Below are 18,540 nucleotides of genomic sequence, written 5' to 3' on the forward strand. Positions count from 1 at the left end.
ACATGAAACCCGTTTTCGGAGACCTCCATGCAGGTGTGTGGGCTCTAAGCCAGCGCTGGATGCCAGTCCAATAAGATAAGCTTTATGGAGTTTAAACAGGGCGCGTGTTTTTGTCATGGTACTTGTTCAACTTGTTTCCATCATCTTGTATCCAAACTTGTTTGTTTCCCACATCTTGTTTCCAAACTTGTTTGAGTGGAAATTAAGACAGGAGCTGTCGCAGGGAAGTGGTCTTTTTCGCTGAAAAATGAAACCAGGATCTGAAAGTGCCTCAGGCACAAAGAAGCAATCTGTGCTAATGTACCCAAAGGAGAAAAAGGACGCAATGGCAAGGGAGTCACATTTACTCAAAAGAGAGGGTTTTGTAAAGGTGGAATATGAGATGGCTGAGAAGATTTCCTGATATATCTGACTTGAATGTATGTATATCAAAAAAAAAACATGTAGCATATGTAGATGATTAATAAAGTTTAGGTTTACTGTTCATTTTAAAAAAAGAAATGGATACTATCTTGAAAAACATACCATGGTTTCCTCAATAATATTACACAGCACAACTGTTTTCAACATTGATAATAAGAAGAAATGTTAGAATAATTTCTGAAGGATGACACTGAAGACTGCTGAAAATTTAGCTTTTCCATCACATAAAATCATTTTAAATTGTAATAATGTATCAAGTTAATACGGTTTTTACTGAAATGCAGCCTTGGTGAGAATAAAGCACTTCTTTCAAAAAAGAAAGCCATAAACTTTCGAACGGTAGTAATCACATTATGGAGAAAGGAAAATCAAATCACTTGAGTTCCTGACAATCTTGTATCGTCTTGTCCTTCTGATTCATGCACACCTGCCTAGTTGGGTTTCGGTTCAGGGTCGAGCTCCAGACATTCATGCATGCTCCATGTTTTGTCTTGTTGTGAGCACACGGCTTGAGTGTTTGTTCCCTCAGCACGTATGTTTTTGTTGGGCACCCGGCTTGTTGGACGTGCTCCTGTATTGTCATGATGTTTGGTGTGAGGCACATGGCTTCCCTTACATTTGTTTCTATGTGCCATGTGCTTCCCTGTCTAATGTGACTCCACCTGTTATCTTGTTATTAGTTCATTTGCCACGTTACCATTCTCATTTGCTTTCCTATTTATTCTCTCTGCATTATCTGTGTTGTGCCAGTTTGTCGTCTAATGTTCCAGTGTGTAGTGTTACCCATGTTTTCAGTCCTTCCCTGCCTTGCCTTGGTTTGTGAGTTTTTATTTTGTTTTTAAAATGAAATAAAAAGCCCATAGAACTCTGTGCCTGAATCCTCCTCATGCCCTCAACCACAATGTGACACATCAATCCACAAGCTTGAATTAATGCACCAATTTAAAGTGTATAGAGAAGGCTGGTCTTCCTTTGTTTTGAAATTGCTTTTAGAAATGTAACTAAAGTGAGTTATTGCTCTGTCAACAACCCTGTGTTGTTAGCAACAATTTGTTTTTGTAGGGTTCTGGGAAATAAAGCAGGGATAATAAATGATATAATTGAGGTCTGAGAACTTTAACCTGGCGTGTTGTGGCTTGGTTGAAGCTATTGTAGTCTACTAGATCACTTTTAAAGATTGTTTTCTTTCTTGAAGGTGGAATGTATTATATACGAACTTGCACACACCCAGATGTTCTCCCAGTAAACTTAATATGAATGTGAACCTGAGAGATTGGTAATGTTCTTACTCTTTTGTATACTTTAAGACTCCAGTGGGCCATACCTATTGTGTCATAAGGCTTGTTTAATTCATCTTGCGACGGTTTTGATAATGATTGGCTTTGGCATTTTTTGAACTAATATAGATTAACACCAACAGCCCCTGGAGGAGTACATGAATGAGCACATCCCTAAAGACAAAGGAACGACAAAGGGTGGTTTCAACTAAACATTAAAATGACAAAACTTCACAGTGTGAGACTTCTTTTAAAACAAAAACCTTTATTAATATAACAATAAATTGCTTCAAAACATTTAATCACAATTACATTGGTTAGGAAACTAACCTGATAACAGATACAGAAGAGGATGACACTAGTCTAGACTGTAATGTCATGATGCAATTGTCAGGATTACTACACTATCGACTGTAACATGTTTCCTAAAATGCATACGTTAAGTTGCAATCCCTAAAATGTAATAGGAAAAAATTCTGCTTTAAATGAAGATGAGAATAAAAAATATTTACACTGAAAAATGTTTAAAAAAAAGAAGAAAGAAAGCTAAGTATTGTACCTGTTTTTAGTAGAACTACACAACATTGTTACTAACTTTTCAAAACAGTGAATTAATATAATTCGTGTTGCTGAAGAAACACCTTTTTCCCTTCTGGAGGATGTGTGAAAAAAAGAAAAGAATCATTGTTATAAAAAATAAAAAGAATAACAACAATGTTTGATGGACCAATTAACAAAAGTTTGAAATCTAGACATGTTCAGCATTTAAAGTCCATTTGATGGCCTGCAAGACAATCAGAATCCGCTCTGAAACAGAAGAGGGAGTCTTGTGTGGTACAAGACATTCACTGAACCCAGAGACTCATAAGCAGAAAGCTTATGTGGATTTATGGTACGAAGGGCTGATGGAATTCACGCAGATCAGTCCTTGCTGGTGACGTCATTAAGTTTCAAAGACTCATCCCTAGCTTTATTATTCTTGTCCCGTGCCTCTCCCTCCACGTGCCACCCCACCATTAGCTGGTACACAATCACACCAATAATGGATCCCAGGAAGGGGGCGAAGATGGGCACCAAAAACCAACACTCTCTGGTACTTTTGGAAAACAAAATAGAAAGTCTCATTAGTTTTTAATGACAGAAGCAAAAACTTGAAAAAGCGTTGCACAGTACATAATATGTTCATGTTATGGGAATTAAATGTAAACACTTACGTAAAGACTTCACCACCCCAACCAGCAATGGCGGTGAAAAGACGAGGCCCGAAATCCCTAGCTGGGTTAACTGCATAACCAGAATTGAAGCCCATGGAGAGTCCAATGACAAGAATGCTGAACCCCACCGTGAAGGCCTCAAGACCTTGGGGGATCGGGTTGTTGTAGGGGTCCACAATGGCCAGGATGCAGACAATAAGAGATGCAGTGCCTATCACCTGGGAAGATGGTTATATTTATGGTTTATGTACAAAAATATATAAGATAATAAAAATAATATATTCATTATACTTTACAGAACCCCCTAAGGCAGGGGTGTCAATCCTGCTCCTGGAGGGCCAGTGTCCTGCAAAGTTTAGCTCCAACCCCTATTAAACACACCTGAACCAGCTAATCAAGGTCTCACTTGGCATCCTACAAACTTCCAAGCAGGAGTGTTGAGACAAGCTGGAGCTAAACTCTGCAAGACAGTGGCCCTCCAGGACCGAGTTTGGACACCCCTGTCCTACTGAAACATGGGGATGGTAAAAAAATGTTTTGCTTGAAAAACCTTTCCTTGTATTTGTTTATTTTTACCTTCACTATGTGCCCTTAGGAAATATTCTATTTGCATTATTTTTAAAGGCATGTAATTTCATAGTCGTGCCCAGTAATTAAATAAAAACTATATAATTGAAATATTTACAAATAAAAATGTAGTCATTACAGAGGATGTCTTTGATGGTTTAATGAGAGATTTTATAATTGGTTTAAGTTAGTTACAAGCTGCAGTTACTGACCTGGTCAAAGAATCCATTTAAGATGGTGAGATGAGGGTTGGGGTATGTAGCAAAAATCCCAGCAGTGGCTTTTGGCCCAGTTACAAGCAACAGATTTGATTCTCCAGCATACTCATACATTGCATCTAAAAAAAATACAAAAATAAAGTATCAGAAAAGATAAACATGATATACACTTTTGACAAGAAAGAACATTAATATTGCGTAACATGTACCATGGTATTCAGCAAAGATAATTGCGGCACCCAAGAAGGATCCAATTGTTTGAAACAGAAAGTACACAGGGAACTTTCTCCATTTTTCACGTCCCAAGAGGCAGAGAGCAAATGTAACTGCTGGATTTAAATGTCCGCCTAAAGGTAAAAAAAAAAAAAAAAAGTTCTCTCATCCAAAAAGTTCATCCACAAAGAATCTTTTATAAAAACTCAGTCCTGTTTTATAGCCATGCACAACAACAGCTTAAGATGCAATTTTAGAGGAGTTTGCCTACCTGACACCTGGCCGCAAACCAAGATTCCAAGGGTAGCGGAAAACCCAAAAGCAAGGTTTATAGTGAGAAAGCGTCCGTGAGATCCTTCACTTAGTACCACTTGAGCCACTGCACCACAGCCAAACATCTGTGAATGATGTGAAATAAGAACATGCGTTAATTACGGTTTGAGAAACCACACATTGTTTCAAGCGTGCCATTTCTTTCAGCACTATGAATGATCATTTTACCATCTAAGAGCAGGCCTTTCAAAGCATTCAAATTGTGAGCCACAACATATACTTTAAACTGGTGATGAGAATAGCAGGTTGCAGTTTCAAACTCTGCTAAAAATAAAATAAGTATTCCCTTTTGCTGAAACACTACAAATCTATAGTGACTTTGGTCTGCACATTTTCACACAGAACATTTCAGACAGGTCATTACAAGTCCTTTCTGACAAAAAGCAATTACAAGTTGCTGTTCAGACTTGTGGCTGAAGTTTCCATTTGACAGGTCACCTCAGTGTGAATAAATACCCGTGGCATTATATCAAGTTATCAGACTCAAGCTAAGGCTATACTAAAGTCATGTAATTGCCAGGAAGCATTGAAGAGCTTTCATAAGTTTAAATCTCCGCAACAATGTCAACACAGGCCTAAAAATGGCATCTCACAAAACCAATTTATCACCTAAGCGTGGCCCCGACAAGTATTTCCTTTTTTTCAGTTACGACAGTTAAATGCTAATACATTTCCTTGTGTTATTCATTTTTATTTAACCTTTTTTTCCTTCACAGTAAGCCTATTGTGTAACCAAAGAGAAATGGTTCCTGTTTCTGCTCTGGGAAGAACGTTTGCAGATAAAGTCAATATTACAATTCTGACCTTCACAGACAAAGACTGTGTTCAAAGTAACTTGCACATCGAATACCTTTTGCCACACAGCAAACATCACACCTGTTGAGTGTTCCAGTTATCGCATGACCTCTCTGTTCAAGTATTATCTCTCATATAACCCCGGGCCACCTTAAAAGCAAACTATGAGTGCAATTCTTGAAATAAGTTTTTACTAAAGTGCTTGTAAAAATCACATAATTGCCTTGAGAGGATTTTGTAGCAGCAGTTTGGTGTCAATGTGCTCTTTAACAAGAGTCATATTTCATACCCCTCATGTGACTGTCGTTCACACACACAGCCCTGATCTCTTACAGCGGCGGTTTCTTCGTTGTAGTCTGCCACTTGTGGTGCATTTACCAGACATCCTGTTTATCACAATGTTTGAGAACATTTCTGACTGTAAACTGGTGGGGAATTGTGGGTCTGTCAAGTTAATAATATATCTTTTTTTCATCCTGGTGAATATCTAAATATCTAGCCACTAAATATGGTTGCATTAATGTCAAACCTTTCCAAAATATAGATTTTACATGTTTAGGATAAGAAAAAATGAATCCTTGTTATTGGTGTGGCAAATGCACTCTGATGATATTGGCTTGATGCCTTGAGATGATTCATTAAACCTCAACATGTGTTGTTTCTCACGCGTGGATTGTGGTTTTATAATGGAAGTGATGAAACAAGTGCTATTCATCGAAAGCTTTGGTATGCGCTTCTTTCCCGATACAAGCTGCATTACTTAGTTATTATGTGCGCTGTTTGTCACAGAGAAAATTGCCATTAAATTAGAGGATGTTCAAGTACTTTTTTTTGCTGTTTATCATGCATGTCAAGAGCATTTGTTTCTCACGAACAGGACTAAGATTATATCTACCCTTCTTTCTTGTTTATTTGCAGATTACTTCCTTTAAGTATAGTTCCTCAGTGAATATTTATCATTCAAATGTACTTTCAATAAAATACAGTGCAGTACACTTCCTTTATTGGTTCACCGTGTATGTTTCAATTGTTTGTTTTTTTTAAACAATGAAAGTCAGAGGGATCCAAACAACCCCATTGACTTTCATTGTATAGAAAAAAAAATACTTATTTTGTGTTCCACAGAAGAAACTCACAGGTTTGGCTCTTTTTTTTTTTACTTTTCAATTTGAACAGTCTTTTGGACTGAAGACCAGTTGCAGTAAACTAAAACATGCTAATGTAAGATCTCCACACCACTGTGTGCACAATAATACAGATTTCAATGCTAATTTGCATGAATCTATCATTCAGTTAATTGCTTAAGGAAAATGTGAGTTCTTGCATGTGCTTAAAGTGCCCATTAGACCCTGACTTTTTCATCAATCTGAGTGAGAAGAGCAAGAGTGTGCAACTCCACAGCTGATGCTCTACATGTAACATTGCACTAAAAAAAAAAAAAAATCATATTTTTGACTTTTATTACAGATTATGTGAGACATAAACATGCTGTTTCAGACCATATGACTAACTGCATTTCTATTAACTTCTACCGACCTCAGCTTTGATGCTATTACTACAGATGTTGTTATTAAGTGACTAAATTATGATTAAGGAGAAATACCCACCACCAGGATGAGAGTTCCCAAGCACTCAGCCAATCCCTGGCGCAGCAGCTTGTTGCGGATATGGAAAGTGTGTGCAAGCTTATCCAGCATGACCTTCTGCCAACCCATCTTTCAGCCCGGTGTGGAAGTCTTCCTCTGACTGTGTGAAAAAAACCTGTATGTCCTCAAAGACGTATACTCATGTGAAGGCCAGGGCTCTGCTCTTATAGCCACGATGGACCAGGACCAGCCCTTCATGGCCTGCCCCCTTACACACTTCTTTATCTCACAAACACACACACACACTCACCTATACACTACATTAACTCCCTCAATCCCTCCCTGTATTATTCATATATGCTCACACCCCTTCACACTGCATTCCTGTGCTGTTCCTCTCTATTATAGAACAGGTTCTTCATGTCTTTCCCCTTCTTCCCTTTCTCTCACATTGATGCATTTTTGAAACTTCATCACCCACTATTAAGGCTTTTGGTTTAAAAGTGGGCCTGTGTGTAACATTTTAGAAGCATTTTTGGCTAATCTCTAAAGTGATATGGCCAGTGGTAGGAGAGAGTTTCATTTTGAGTTACCATAAAGCATGACTAAGGCTCTGGCTCCAGGAACGGGCAGGGTCACTTGCTTAGTAGTATGATTCATAAAAGTAATTTGTTACCAATGATGCTGATTAGGCACTAATTCATCTAAACAATCATTATATTTAAAGATTTATATTTTCTGTATTTACAATTAGGCCATACATATTCTGAAATTATTTAAACAGCAGAACATGAGAATTCTTTTGACAACATTTCTCAAATGTTTACTTGAATGGAAAAAGTGTATTAAGACTAACAATTTTAGACTGTGGCAAATTTCTGAATAAATGGGGAAAAAATAAAACAAATAGAAAGTGTAGTTTACCTCAAAATTACGTGTTCAGCAGATGGCAGTACATACAGGTTCTTCAACAATACAGCTGTTGAGAAAAAAAAACCCGAATTAATAAAAAATACATCTAGCCTACATAATATTAACTTTTATGTGTGCAGTCTTACATATCTAATAATGAATTAGTCACACTGTGGATCAAATAGCCAAGGCTATTTTCTAAATGTCAAATAATGTTCTTTATATACACCTTTTATGCATTCAAATTTATTCAATTGCCTGTCTGTAATTATCAAGAGTTATTAGTTCTGGCAGGTGATGTTAGTCAAGCTCACATCAGCTGACTCTCTGCTGATCCACATCTACCTATAGGAATACAATGCCTATCACAGCAATCATAAGCCCCTACAGTATAATCAGTAGCTATCGGGCCCTATTTTAACGGTCTGAAACGCAAGTATCAAGCGCGAAACGCAAGTAACTTTGTGGGCGGGTCTTGGGCGCTGTTGCTATTATACCGGCAGGATAAATGACTCTTGCGCTCGACGCAAATCTAAAATGGGTTGGTCTGAAGTAGCTTCATTTTTCATAGGTGTGGTTTGGGCGTAACGTGAAATAAACCAATCAGAGCGTCATCTCACATTCCCTTTAAGAGCAGACGCGCTTGTTCTATAGCGGAGTCCTATTATAACAGCGGATTTGCCAGACACAAGGTTCACAGCCGAGGAGACCGACGTTCTCGTCAGAGCCGTAAAAGACAGAGAAGTGACGTTGGGGATGGAGAAACACACCCAAATTAACTTCGGTTAAACAGGCGTATGATAATTTGGGTAAATGTGTAAGCTAGATGTATGCTTTTATAATAAACTATCTATCTATCTATGATCTATCTATCTATCTATTTATCTATCTATCGTAATAATGCATGATTTGCAAAAATGAAAACTGCTGCTTCTGTGTAGATAAGAAAATCAAAGTGTATGCGCGTTGTGCACACGCTATATTGATTATGGCCAAGCATGCGCCCTTAAAATAGCATATGAATAACATGCGCAACGCGCCACTGACTTTAAACTAGGTTTTTTCGGAATTGTTTTCTAAACCTGCAAAATAGCATGAGGGAACGTTTGCGCCGGAACACGCCTCCTCTTTGCGCTGAACCGCCCCGGGAAGCGCAAGTGTATTTCTTAGTTAACCGACGTGCGTCTGTGGAGGGAAAAGTCCGCTGTGCGCGGGTGCAAAATAGGAATGATACATGCGTCGGTGTACAAAGTCAATTGCGCTGGGTCCAAGATAGGGCCCATCATGTTTCTCAGGAGCTAATAACCGTCCTCCATCCCCAGCTCCTCCTCTCATCCAGTCAGGATTTGGCATTCTGATTCCCCTTTGAATCAGACTAAATTCTCGAATTATGTTGTCTATTAAAATATTGACATTAATTATATCTGCAATATATTCATGTTGGTTCTGTTCTGTTTACCCTAAGGGGGGGTTATCGCTGCTCTCCCTGCTCTTATCCACGCTAGGCTGCATGGATGCACAGGGAGCTCTTGCCCAGAACGGAACCATACCGCCAATCCTAACTGTCTGCTAACTGTCAACATGACTGTCAATCGTATTTGACGATAGTGGTCCTGACAGAAATGACACACACTATAATGTTGCACAGGAGCCCTACTAAACTCCCTGATATCAGTTTTTTTTTTTTTGTATCACTCTTTAGTTGTTTCATTTAAAAAGAAAGTAACTATAGATTTAAAGAAACTCGTTATTAAGGCATTTGCTATAATAAGGGTGTAATTTGAAAGGATTTTGTAGCTTGCCCAACTTAATATCTGCAATCGGTCTGTACCCATTCATTCTGGACCACCTCATAATAAAATATGTCTCAGAGTCCTACCTGAATTAATCCGCACCTCTAAATAGGCTTACTAGCACTAAAACTATCATTGGTCATCATATCAGTACAACAGGCTTGTTAAAAGAAAGTTTACTGCACACTACGGCTGCCACATATTTAATTTATTTATTTACTCAAGCGCCCGAACCATCAGGTTCATTTGAACAACAGGCTTATTTCCATAGAAATGGAGTATGAAATCCATACAGTAATAAGAACACTGGAATATAGTCAACATTTCAAAACCTTTGGCGATTTTAGGGGATTATTAATCTTCAGAGTTTTACAAGTCCTCAAAAAGTACCTAGGCTTGAGTTTGTCCACTTAACAGCACAACCGCAAAACATTTCAGAAACGCGAAATCAAGCAACTAACTGGAAATTAAAATAATAACAGGCCTTATTCATTCCATTTATAAACATTTAGTTTCATATAAACTGCCTTTGCCTAACTGTGCGTTCACACCGGATGTGATTGCGAATAGCGCGTCAAATTCAAAAAAGGATCATATGTCAAATTCGCGCCTGCCGCGTCTAGTGATACGCGATCAATTCGCGCGTCAAGAGCGAAATATCGTCCGTTGTGAACGCACCATTAAAGGCTATGCGTGTGATGAGATTTGTCTCTGCCCTTTTCTCTTCAGAGAACCTGTTGCTATCCACCGAACCAATGTTGTGGTTCTAACGGCACTGAACTTGAATGTCACGGCAGAACACCACTAGGCTATTTTAGTAATCACACAATAACTTGACAATTTAATTAAAATGTTATATAAATATAGGCCTACATATTCTTTTTGCTTTTTTTTTATGGGAATTTCCTGGTAAAATGAAGGTAAAAAATATATATTATTTTATATTTTATTTTGCCTTTCCACGGACCACCTGCAGTACCCTCACGGACCACAGTTTGGGAATGGCTGGGCTATAGCACATTTTCCAACACAGACTTTAAAGCTATATGCAGTCCCTAGACAAGTCAATCTGGTTAGACTGTGCTGTGCATACACTTCAAATAGGGATGTGATGGTGAGGAAATTTTTCTTACCGGTAGTACCGGTATCACCAGGGGGTGGGTTTCGGGCAGCAATTGCTTGAATGATGGGTTCATTGTTATTCTTAATGAAAAGCACAATAGCAAAAACATTACAATGACAAATATAATATTATTATCGTAATAATATTTAAATAGTACATTGGGTTTAACTTTTCGTTTACTGAGGTGTAATATGTTGTTAGTGACGAGAATTTTCACGTGAATAAATACATAGATCCGACTATTACAAAAGTGTATTTAAATGGTCCAGTGGCAGAACTTTTACCAAGCGTGTCAGAGCTTATGGGTTTTAATCCACACTCGTATAGCTTCTTATTTTTTGTTTTTTTACATCATATTCCTTTTCATCTTTCTTTTCTCTTCCATATTGCCTTTTCATCCAAATTGAACAGCAACATTGGCTTTCACTGCTGTATTTTCACTAAATAGCAGTTAGTGTTTTCTTGTGAGATAACTGTTGAATGAGTGTAGCAAAAAGGTAAAATTAATAAAATATGTCTACGTTTGTACCTTTACAATATATGTGACTAATGATTATTGAATGACACAATTTATGAACAGAAACTGATACAAGATATGCACCCCTGTGCAGGTAATGTTACAAATTGCAAGTCCGTGCAAGTGCAGCTCTACAGAATCCTGTCCAAATGGGGAAAACTTACAATGTGATCAAGAAATACAGTATAAGAATAACACTTTCAGCTCCTTATGAAATTGGGATGGAATTATGAGCCACATATCGTCCTGTTATTTTTTTTTAACCTTGCTCATGTGCATAACAGTGCTTCTAAGACTTTGCACTGTATGGCAATGAGTGCAATAGGTGCATTGTAAAGCAATTTGCGAGACAGTTTGTTTACTGTCTAAAGGGAGGGCTGTGACAGGCTGGAACAAGCTAGAAAACTTTCAAACCGCAAATTAGTGTATTCAGACACAGCAGGTGTGGCGAGGGGGGCACCACATCGAGTCTATCCACCTTATGTTTCAACACGGAAGTAAGGTGTTTTCTATAAATGTGCCGCTATAGGGAAATAACGAGAAGAATAACAATAAAATAATTTGGTAAGAAATACCAGTTTGCAATATCAAGAGGCATAACGAGAGTTTTGTACTGCTTAAAATAACTGGAAGCGAACGACACCGGAAACCAGACAGGGTAAAATTACAAATGGCCGCACTATTCTTACCTGAAAAATAAGTTGGATAAAACAAGTCAAACCTCCACGAAGCAAGCGTTAGAATTTTTAAATAGATAGATAGATAAGAAATAGTAAGTTTAAATTATTCTGCCTAATCCCCCAGCGTGGGTCGACTGTTATTTAGAATGTGTCGCTTTATGGTTTCCATGGTGACGCGTCATTGCTTGTCACGTGACACACCGCAGCAACAACAGCGCTGAATGAATGATGATCTGCTTTTATGTCATTTTTCCTTAATCAAAATATTCACAAATTTGTTAGCTATGGCGTGAAATATCTGATATTCCGATTGTCAAATATATGCAAGTGGAAGTGTTTTGTTGTTTAAACACCTTTATAACGATCGCGTTAGTCGAACTGTATGCTCGATGGGCGCCGCCATGTTAGTTTGTGCCGCAGTTCAGAGAATCGGATCTGTTGGATTTACAACACATGAATTCATCCACTTCTCCCGAAATACATAAAAGTAAGTGGCTGGTGAACTGGGAGAAGAACAGAGTAAACTTTAAAGTTACTTACGCAATGTGTATCTAATATGAAAAAACGTGTCTAATTATAATGGAAAGGATTATTATTGCCTCTTCCATAGACATCAGTGTGTATTTTACAAACTCGTGTATTGTTTTTTAAGTACTTATGTGAATGTGTATGTCTGAAACCTAAAATAAACTTTATGTGGTTGAAAACACTTACACTTAAACTCTGAGCGCGTCTGTCTCTGGCTCAAGCCTTGTTTATTCACCTTATTTTTGAACGCGGAAGTAAATATGGGTCCAGTTTCCGGTTTTTGTGCGGCACTTCCGTTTCCTCGCTTCTCTGGGCTAACTAACGATATCGATTGCGAAGGATTATGCAGAGTTGACAGAAAAATGTTACACATGCCGTAGCAGATGAATACAACAAAGAACTAAAGCCCCGCCTCACCCAGGTCGGGTACTGGACCTGGTTGAAAACACTCATGCATCTAGCTGGCAGATTGCCAAAACTTTAGTGATGGCCAGATTGAGGCCTCGTGAAGCAATTGAAACAGTTGAACCAAATGTGCCATATTGTTTCGAGGCTTCGAATCAATCCGACACCCGTCTCAACGGTGACACCTAGTGGTCACTTGCAGGTGTTGATCTGAAACAACCTTGACGAGCCATTAAAAAAATGTGTTGTTTTTTTATTATTATAATTTTCTAATATGTGAAGATTGTAACCTATAGGCTCCTCACTGTGCATAATGTTATTTTGGTCTTGCAAAATGAATATTAATAAAAGAAATCAAGCCACAATGTCTCACTTTTTTAGAGATTTTTATTCAAAAATATTAATTTCTCTGCTGTGGAAGGACTTAGACTACTTCTTTTTTTACAGATAATTTCTCCAGCCTTTGAAAAAATCCTCTCACAAGGGACACTTGTTACTGGCATGCAAAGATATATATATATATATATTGTTTTGGTGATTTTCCTTTTATTGTGACAGGACAGTAGAGAGATGACAAAAAAACGAGGCGGGAAAGGTCCACGAGCCGGCCCGGAACTCGAACTCGGGACGCCCGAGTGCAAAGGCGCTACATGTCGGCGCACTGACCACGAGGCCATTGACGCCGACGGCGAAGATATTTTTTTTTAGCTAGGACATACAAATGAGGAAAGATTACAGCTATCTCTTTCCAGTTTCATTTAAATTCATGTTAAATTTAAATGCAAGCCTAAATAGCCTATAACTAATCAAATCGCACTATGTCACTATATCACCAAAAATCCGCTATCTCAAAATCAAACTCCTCTCACAAAAACCCACGAGGCCAAGATGCGTTGATTTCACTTTTATACAGATGTGCGACTGTGTGGTCTGTTCCCGACCGTGTCAATCAAACGCTGATTCGGCGGACCACACCTGATGAAACACTTAGTGAAACACTTCGAGGCTTCGTTTGGCCATAATCACGTGACATAGGTGTTTTGAATCACGCTTCGGATCAGTGTTTCGAAACATCTGCGCTTCGGGATCTCGCAAAGCTTCGGAACGACTGTTTCGCGTCAGCCATCCTTACAAAACTTCGCCGGCGCCTTCAGCACCGCCCTAAACACGGTCGAGCCAACGCTGGACTAAGTTAACCCTCAGAGAGTCTTCGGTCACTTCTGACCGAAAAAAATTCTGTTTTGAATTTTAAAAAATCACAGCTTCATCGGAAGGTTATGATACTTGGTGACTTTTATGGCATTAGGTATATGTATGCAAAAAAAATTTGAGGTCATGATCCGAGCATGCTAAGTGGTCGTAAAAAAAATAGTCACACTCAGTGCCTTCGGTCAAAAATGACCGACCCATAGGAAATGAATGGGAAATTTACAAAAACACAAAAATTCTCTGAATTTTTGTCTGTACAATCTACAAATCGGCCACGATTCTAAAAAAAAGTACACCGCAGTAAAGGGGTGACACTCTACAACATCAAGAGTGCAAAAAATTCACACCCACCCACACACACACACATAGAAACACACTTTTATACACATACACACCAATAAATTCAGATTACAAAAAATCTGTTTTGAATTTTTAAAAATCACAGCTTCATTGGAATGTTACGAAACTTGGTGACTTTTCTGGCATTAGGTATGTGAACACAGAAAAAAATTGAGGTCATGATCCGAGAATGCTAAGTGGTCGTAAAAAAAATAGTCACACTCATGGTCTTCGGTCAAAAATGACCCCCATAGGAAATGAATGGGAAATTGACAAAAACACAAAAATTCTCTACAAATCGGCCACGATGCAGAAAAAAAGTGCTCAGCAATGAAGGGGTGAAACTCTAAAACATCAAGAGTGAAAAACATAACATAATTAATAATTATAATTAAAATATATATATAATTAATATAATAATTATTAAAATTATTAAAATAATAATTAATAAAATGTTATAAACCTTGGCAAAAAGTATTATTTGACAATTTAAAAAAAAAATACAATCAATCCACATCTTAAAAGTAAGTAATTTGGTCCAAAAACAACTAGAATTCACAAGCATCTCCATTTAGAGCTATTACAGGCATCTAGTGGTAAACCCATGCAATAACATGATTTATTTAATTTTATGTTTAATAAATTGATTTATTTTTTTTTTTTTTTTTTTTTTTCTGAAAGCCTAGTCTCTATTTTAACTGAAAATACCGCATAGAAAAATAAAATAAAAAATAATAATAATTAAAAAAAAAAAACATTATTTTCAATGGCAAAAAATGGACTATAAATATTGCATAAATATTAATAAGTTCAATCAAATTGTCTCAAAATACTAAATTAAAAAGAATAAATATTATAGAACAAAAATAAATTGCATTGGTTTTTACTGGGATGGAGGAAGTTTCATTTTTAGGTGTCCGGTCACTTCTGACCGGGAAGGCACTGAGTGTGACTGCTAAACGAAGACTCTCTGAGGGTTAATATATCTATGGAGGTAGGCTATTTTGTCATGTCAAATGTATTAATAATGTCATCAGAATGCAACCAAAGCACATGATAGCAATAAGTAGATCATAGATGGCTATAAATAATTATAAATCATACAAAATAAATGCCATGATGATCATGCCATGATGACTAGATTTTATACAGGGGTTACTATAATGATTTTGTTTCTCCTTGGAGTTTTTATGCAGACTTCATAGCCCAGCCACTTTTCTGGTATCGGGTGGTCTTCTGTAGGTCTTGTGTTCACGAAATGAAAAGAACAAACATACGGTCGTTTCTTCAAATGGGCTGCGTGGCGTGTCCGTTATTTCGGCTCCCATGTTAACAGGTTAATTTAGAGCTTGCACACTGCCTGCGTGACACGCGCGTCTCAGGGAAAATGCGTGCATGCTAGAAATAGAATCGATGCCTATTTTTCACGCGACACGCAAGCGTTTCCAGGCAAAATAGAATAGGAAAATATGTTTGTATGTCATTTTGATATGAATACATATTAATGACATTTTGATGTTTGAATTTAGGTTTTGACATAAATGCAGATATAGCCTAAATGTAAATATATATATATATATTATCGATTTTCAAATATTGCACCTGTCAATACAGAACGAAATATTCTGTAGCCTATTTTGCCGTCAATACTGCCGACGTTGTCTTTGCTGCTATATATTTATGTTTAACAATAAGTGCCTTCCACAACTCTCTCCCCATATGTTGAATATATCACCAATGAGGCTTATCATGTCACCTAGCAGCAGCAACGCCTCGTCAGAGACGTTTCTGGTGTGCAAAGACATAGAAAACACCACGCAACAGAAACGCCACGCAGCCAGTGTGTCGCCGGTCGTATAGGGCGCCTGATTATTAAAATGTCAATAATTCGATGATTAAAACACTCCTGCTCCAAGTAAATCTTTCTTTTGTGCCAGTTATTATGACAACCTCTAACTGCACAAACAATCCCGGTCTTCCTCGAAGCCATAACGATGAGTTTGTTGTTACGAACAACGCTCGCCAGTGACCGGAAGTGCCTTACCGGAAGTCTCGCACAAAATACCGTCAACTGGCTGCGTCCGTATTTCCGTTAAAAATAAGGTGAATACTTTCGCCTGGCTCCGCAGCGCGAGTCTCCGCAGACTGCGCGCGCACCTCCGCAAACGGACGAGGCGTTTATACTTGACGCGCTCGCCGTTGTACTATTCTGTGAAACGATAGGGGGCAACTCGAGTAATTGTCCTCTAAACCATCAGGAATCAGCGGTTAGAAGAAGAAGCTATACACGTGACAATGTTTATTTTAGTACACCTCCACCAATACCACACTACAAAAAGAATCGTGTAAACCCCAGTAAACCCTGAGATTATTACTAGTGACAATAAAACAAAATATATGGATATGAGAATGTGTATACAATATAAATAAATTAACAATCTCTTACATATTTTCTAATTTCACTAAACATTTAATTAAGTTTTGTGAACATTTTTATTAAACATGGACGTTTATGTTCAGTAAAAATATCTCTTTATGCTATTGTATGCTCATTTTTTAAATGTAAGCAACTAATTTAGACGTGCAAACTGGGTGCCGGTGTGGTGAGAAGTTCGAGCTCGGCCAGATTCGGCTCGAAGTCGTTCATCTTCGGATGCGGCGCTGCGCGCGTTGTTACAAAAAATGTCGCGCACACTGCCAGGCGAAATTGGGTCTTGCGAACCCAACGCGCATGACCGCCCACACCGCAATGATGTCATTTTTGCCGCGCGCACCCTCGCCCCCAATTTCCACCGGCTGCGTTACGGCTCCGGCACGGCGGCAGAGTCAATAGGTTTCCATTAAAGTCAATGAGTGTATTTCCACTGAATGCGGTACAGCTGCGTTCCGACTCCGGCGATCCGCAGCCCTCCGGAGCAGATACGCAGAGCTTCTATTTTTGCCGGATGCCGGAGAGCTCCGCAGCAATTCAGCGCTTATATCGCGCGATCATATGTGAATTTGCGAGATCTCGTGGGTCCTTGTGACTTCAGCTGTCAGTCATGACCGCAGCTGTTCCGCAACAAATACGGACCTGGTGGGTATTGATGGACGACGGAACACGGAGCTGTCACGCAGCGGAGCCGTTCCGCAGCCGTTCCGCATCTGGTGGAAATTGGGGGTCGCGCTCGTGCGGACGCATCGAGTATAACCAGGCTTCAGGCCAGCCGAGCCAACGCACGAAAGCACATTTGAATTTAGTTGATCACGTGATACACTGACCGTTCTAATTACACCACCAGTGCTATCATGCTCCAGGGACCAGCCTAGACTGATCACACCGGTGTGTTAATTGAGTCAATATACCTTTTTCACATTTCCGAGTTTCTCAGAAGCGCAAGTCGTAATAGTTGATTAAACTTCTATAGCGGTGAATGAGAGACTTCTAGATTTTTACCAGCGTTAGCTTAGCACAAAGACAGGAGGTAAACGTCTCCAGCTAGCATACTGCTCCCAATAAGTGACAAAATAACGCCAACATTTTCCTATTTACATGTTGTGATTTGTATAGTCACAGCGTGTACAAATAACAAGGTCACATGAGACACAGCCATCTTCTAACCGTATTCATACGTGGGCGAAGCACTGCTATTTCTGCGGAGTGATTTACTCCAACTCTGAGCGAACTCTCTGCTCCTCACCATGGGCTTCTCAGGTGCTGCGAGCAAATCACTCCGCCCAAGTGGCAGTGCTTCGCCTTCTGAGAATATAGTTCCCGTGTATACGGTTAGAAGATGGCTGTGTCTCATGTGACCCATGTATTTGTACACACTGTGACTATACAAATCACAACATGTAAATAGGAAAATGTTGGCGTTATTTTGTCACTTATTGGGAGCAGTATTTTAAGTTTATCATTTTGAATAGAGGTTGATGATATTTACAATAATATCCGTTGGTGTAGCTATAGCCTATATTGAAAATGGGTAAAAATCTATCATTTTAGACATAATATACATAATTCAATAATTTAACCATATAGGGCCTTTAAAATGAAGACTAGGCCTACAAAATTAAAGTTTATTAAGAAAGAGAATATAGATGGATATTGAGATACTTTTACAGTTACAGGGACAAACTTTGGGGGAAAAAATAGCCTATGCTACTATTTATGGCACTCCAGAATGTTTAATTGTTTATAGATAAAAAACCTGAAATACATTTCTAGTTTCAACATTATTTGTTCTTCAGAAAATGTGCAACCATTGAAAATGTGTACCGATGTGTTACTCGTGGGCCTTTAAAATTAAGAAACCCAAAGAAAAGTTTGTTAAGAAGTAGAATCTAAAAGGATATTTAGATGTCTTTAATATGAGGTACAGGCATAGCCTACAAACTTTGGTCAAAAAACAAAAGTAGACTAGTGCTT

At 38.4% G+C, this 18,540-nt stretch overlaps 1 protein-coding gene across 3 annotated transcripts; it reads right to left on the bottom strand.

The window, feature by feature from the left end:
* Positions 1-1,940: 1,940 nt before the first annotated feature.
* Positions 1,941-17,814, bottom strand: aqp3a (aquaporin 3a). Of its 3 annotated transcripts, none has more exons than XM_084415247.1 (8): positions 17,745-17,814; positions 7,551-7,605; positions 6,648-6,786; positions 4,184-4,310; positions 3,909-4,046; positions 3,694-3,818; positions 2,915-3,132; positions 1,941-2,796 (listed from the first exon to the last, which is right to left on the bottom strand). In XM_084415247.1, the coding sequence occupies exons 3-8, from the start codon at positions 6,753-6,755 to the stop codon at positions 2,622-2,624; spliced, it is 891 nt and encodes a 296-aa protein (XP_084271373.1). In that variant the 5' UTR covers positions 6,756-6,786; positions 7,551-7,605; positions 17,745-17,814; the 3' UTR covers positions 1,941-2,621. The 3 variants fall into 3 exon arrangements, with proteins under 3 accessions (XP_084271373.1, XP_084271374.1, XP_084271372.1); XM_084415248.1 differs by lacking the exon at positions 17,745-17,814 and adding an exon at positions 12,415-12,495; XM_084415246.1 differs by lacking the exon at positions 17,745-17,814 and adding an exon at positions 10,465-10,534.
* Between the last annotated feature and the right edge of the window lie 726 nt (positions 17,815-18,540).

The sequence above is a fragment of the Rutilus rutilus genome (genome assembly GCF_951802725.1).
Source record: "Rutilus rutilus genome assembly, chromosome: 7".
NCBI classification, from domain to species: domain Eukaryota; kingdom Metazoa; phylum Chordata; class Actinopteri; order Cypriniformes; family Leuciscidae; genus Rutilus; species Rutilus rutilus.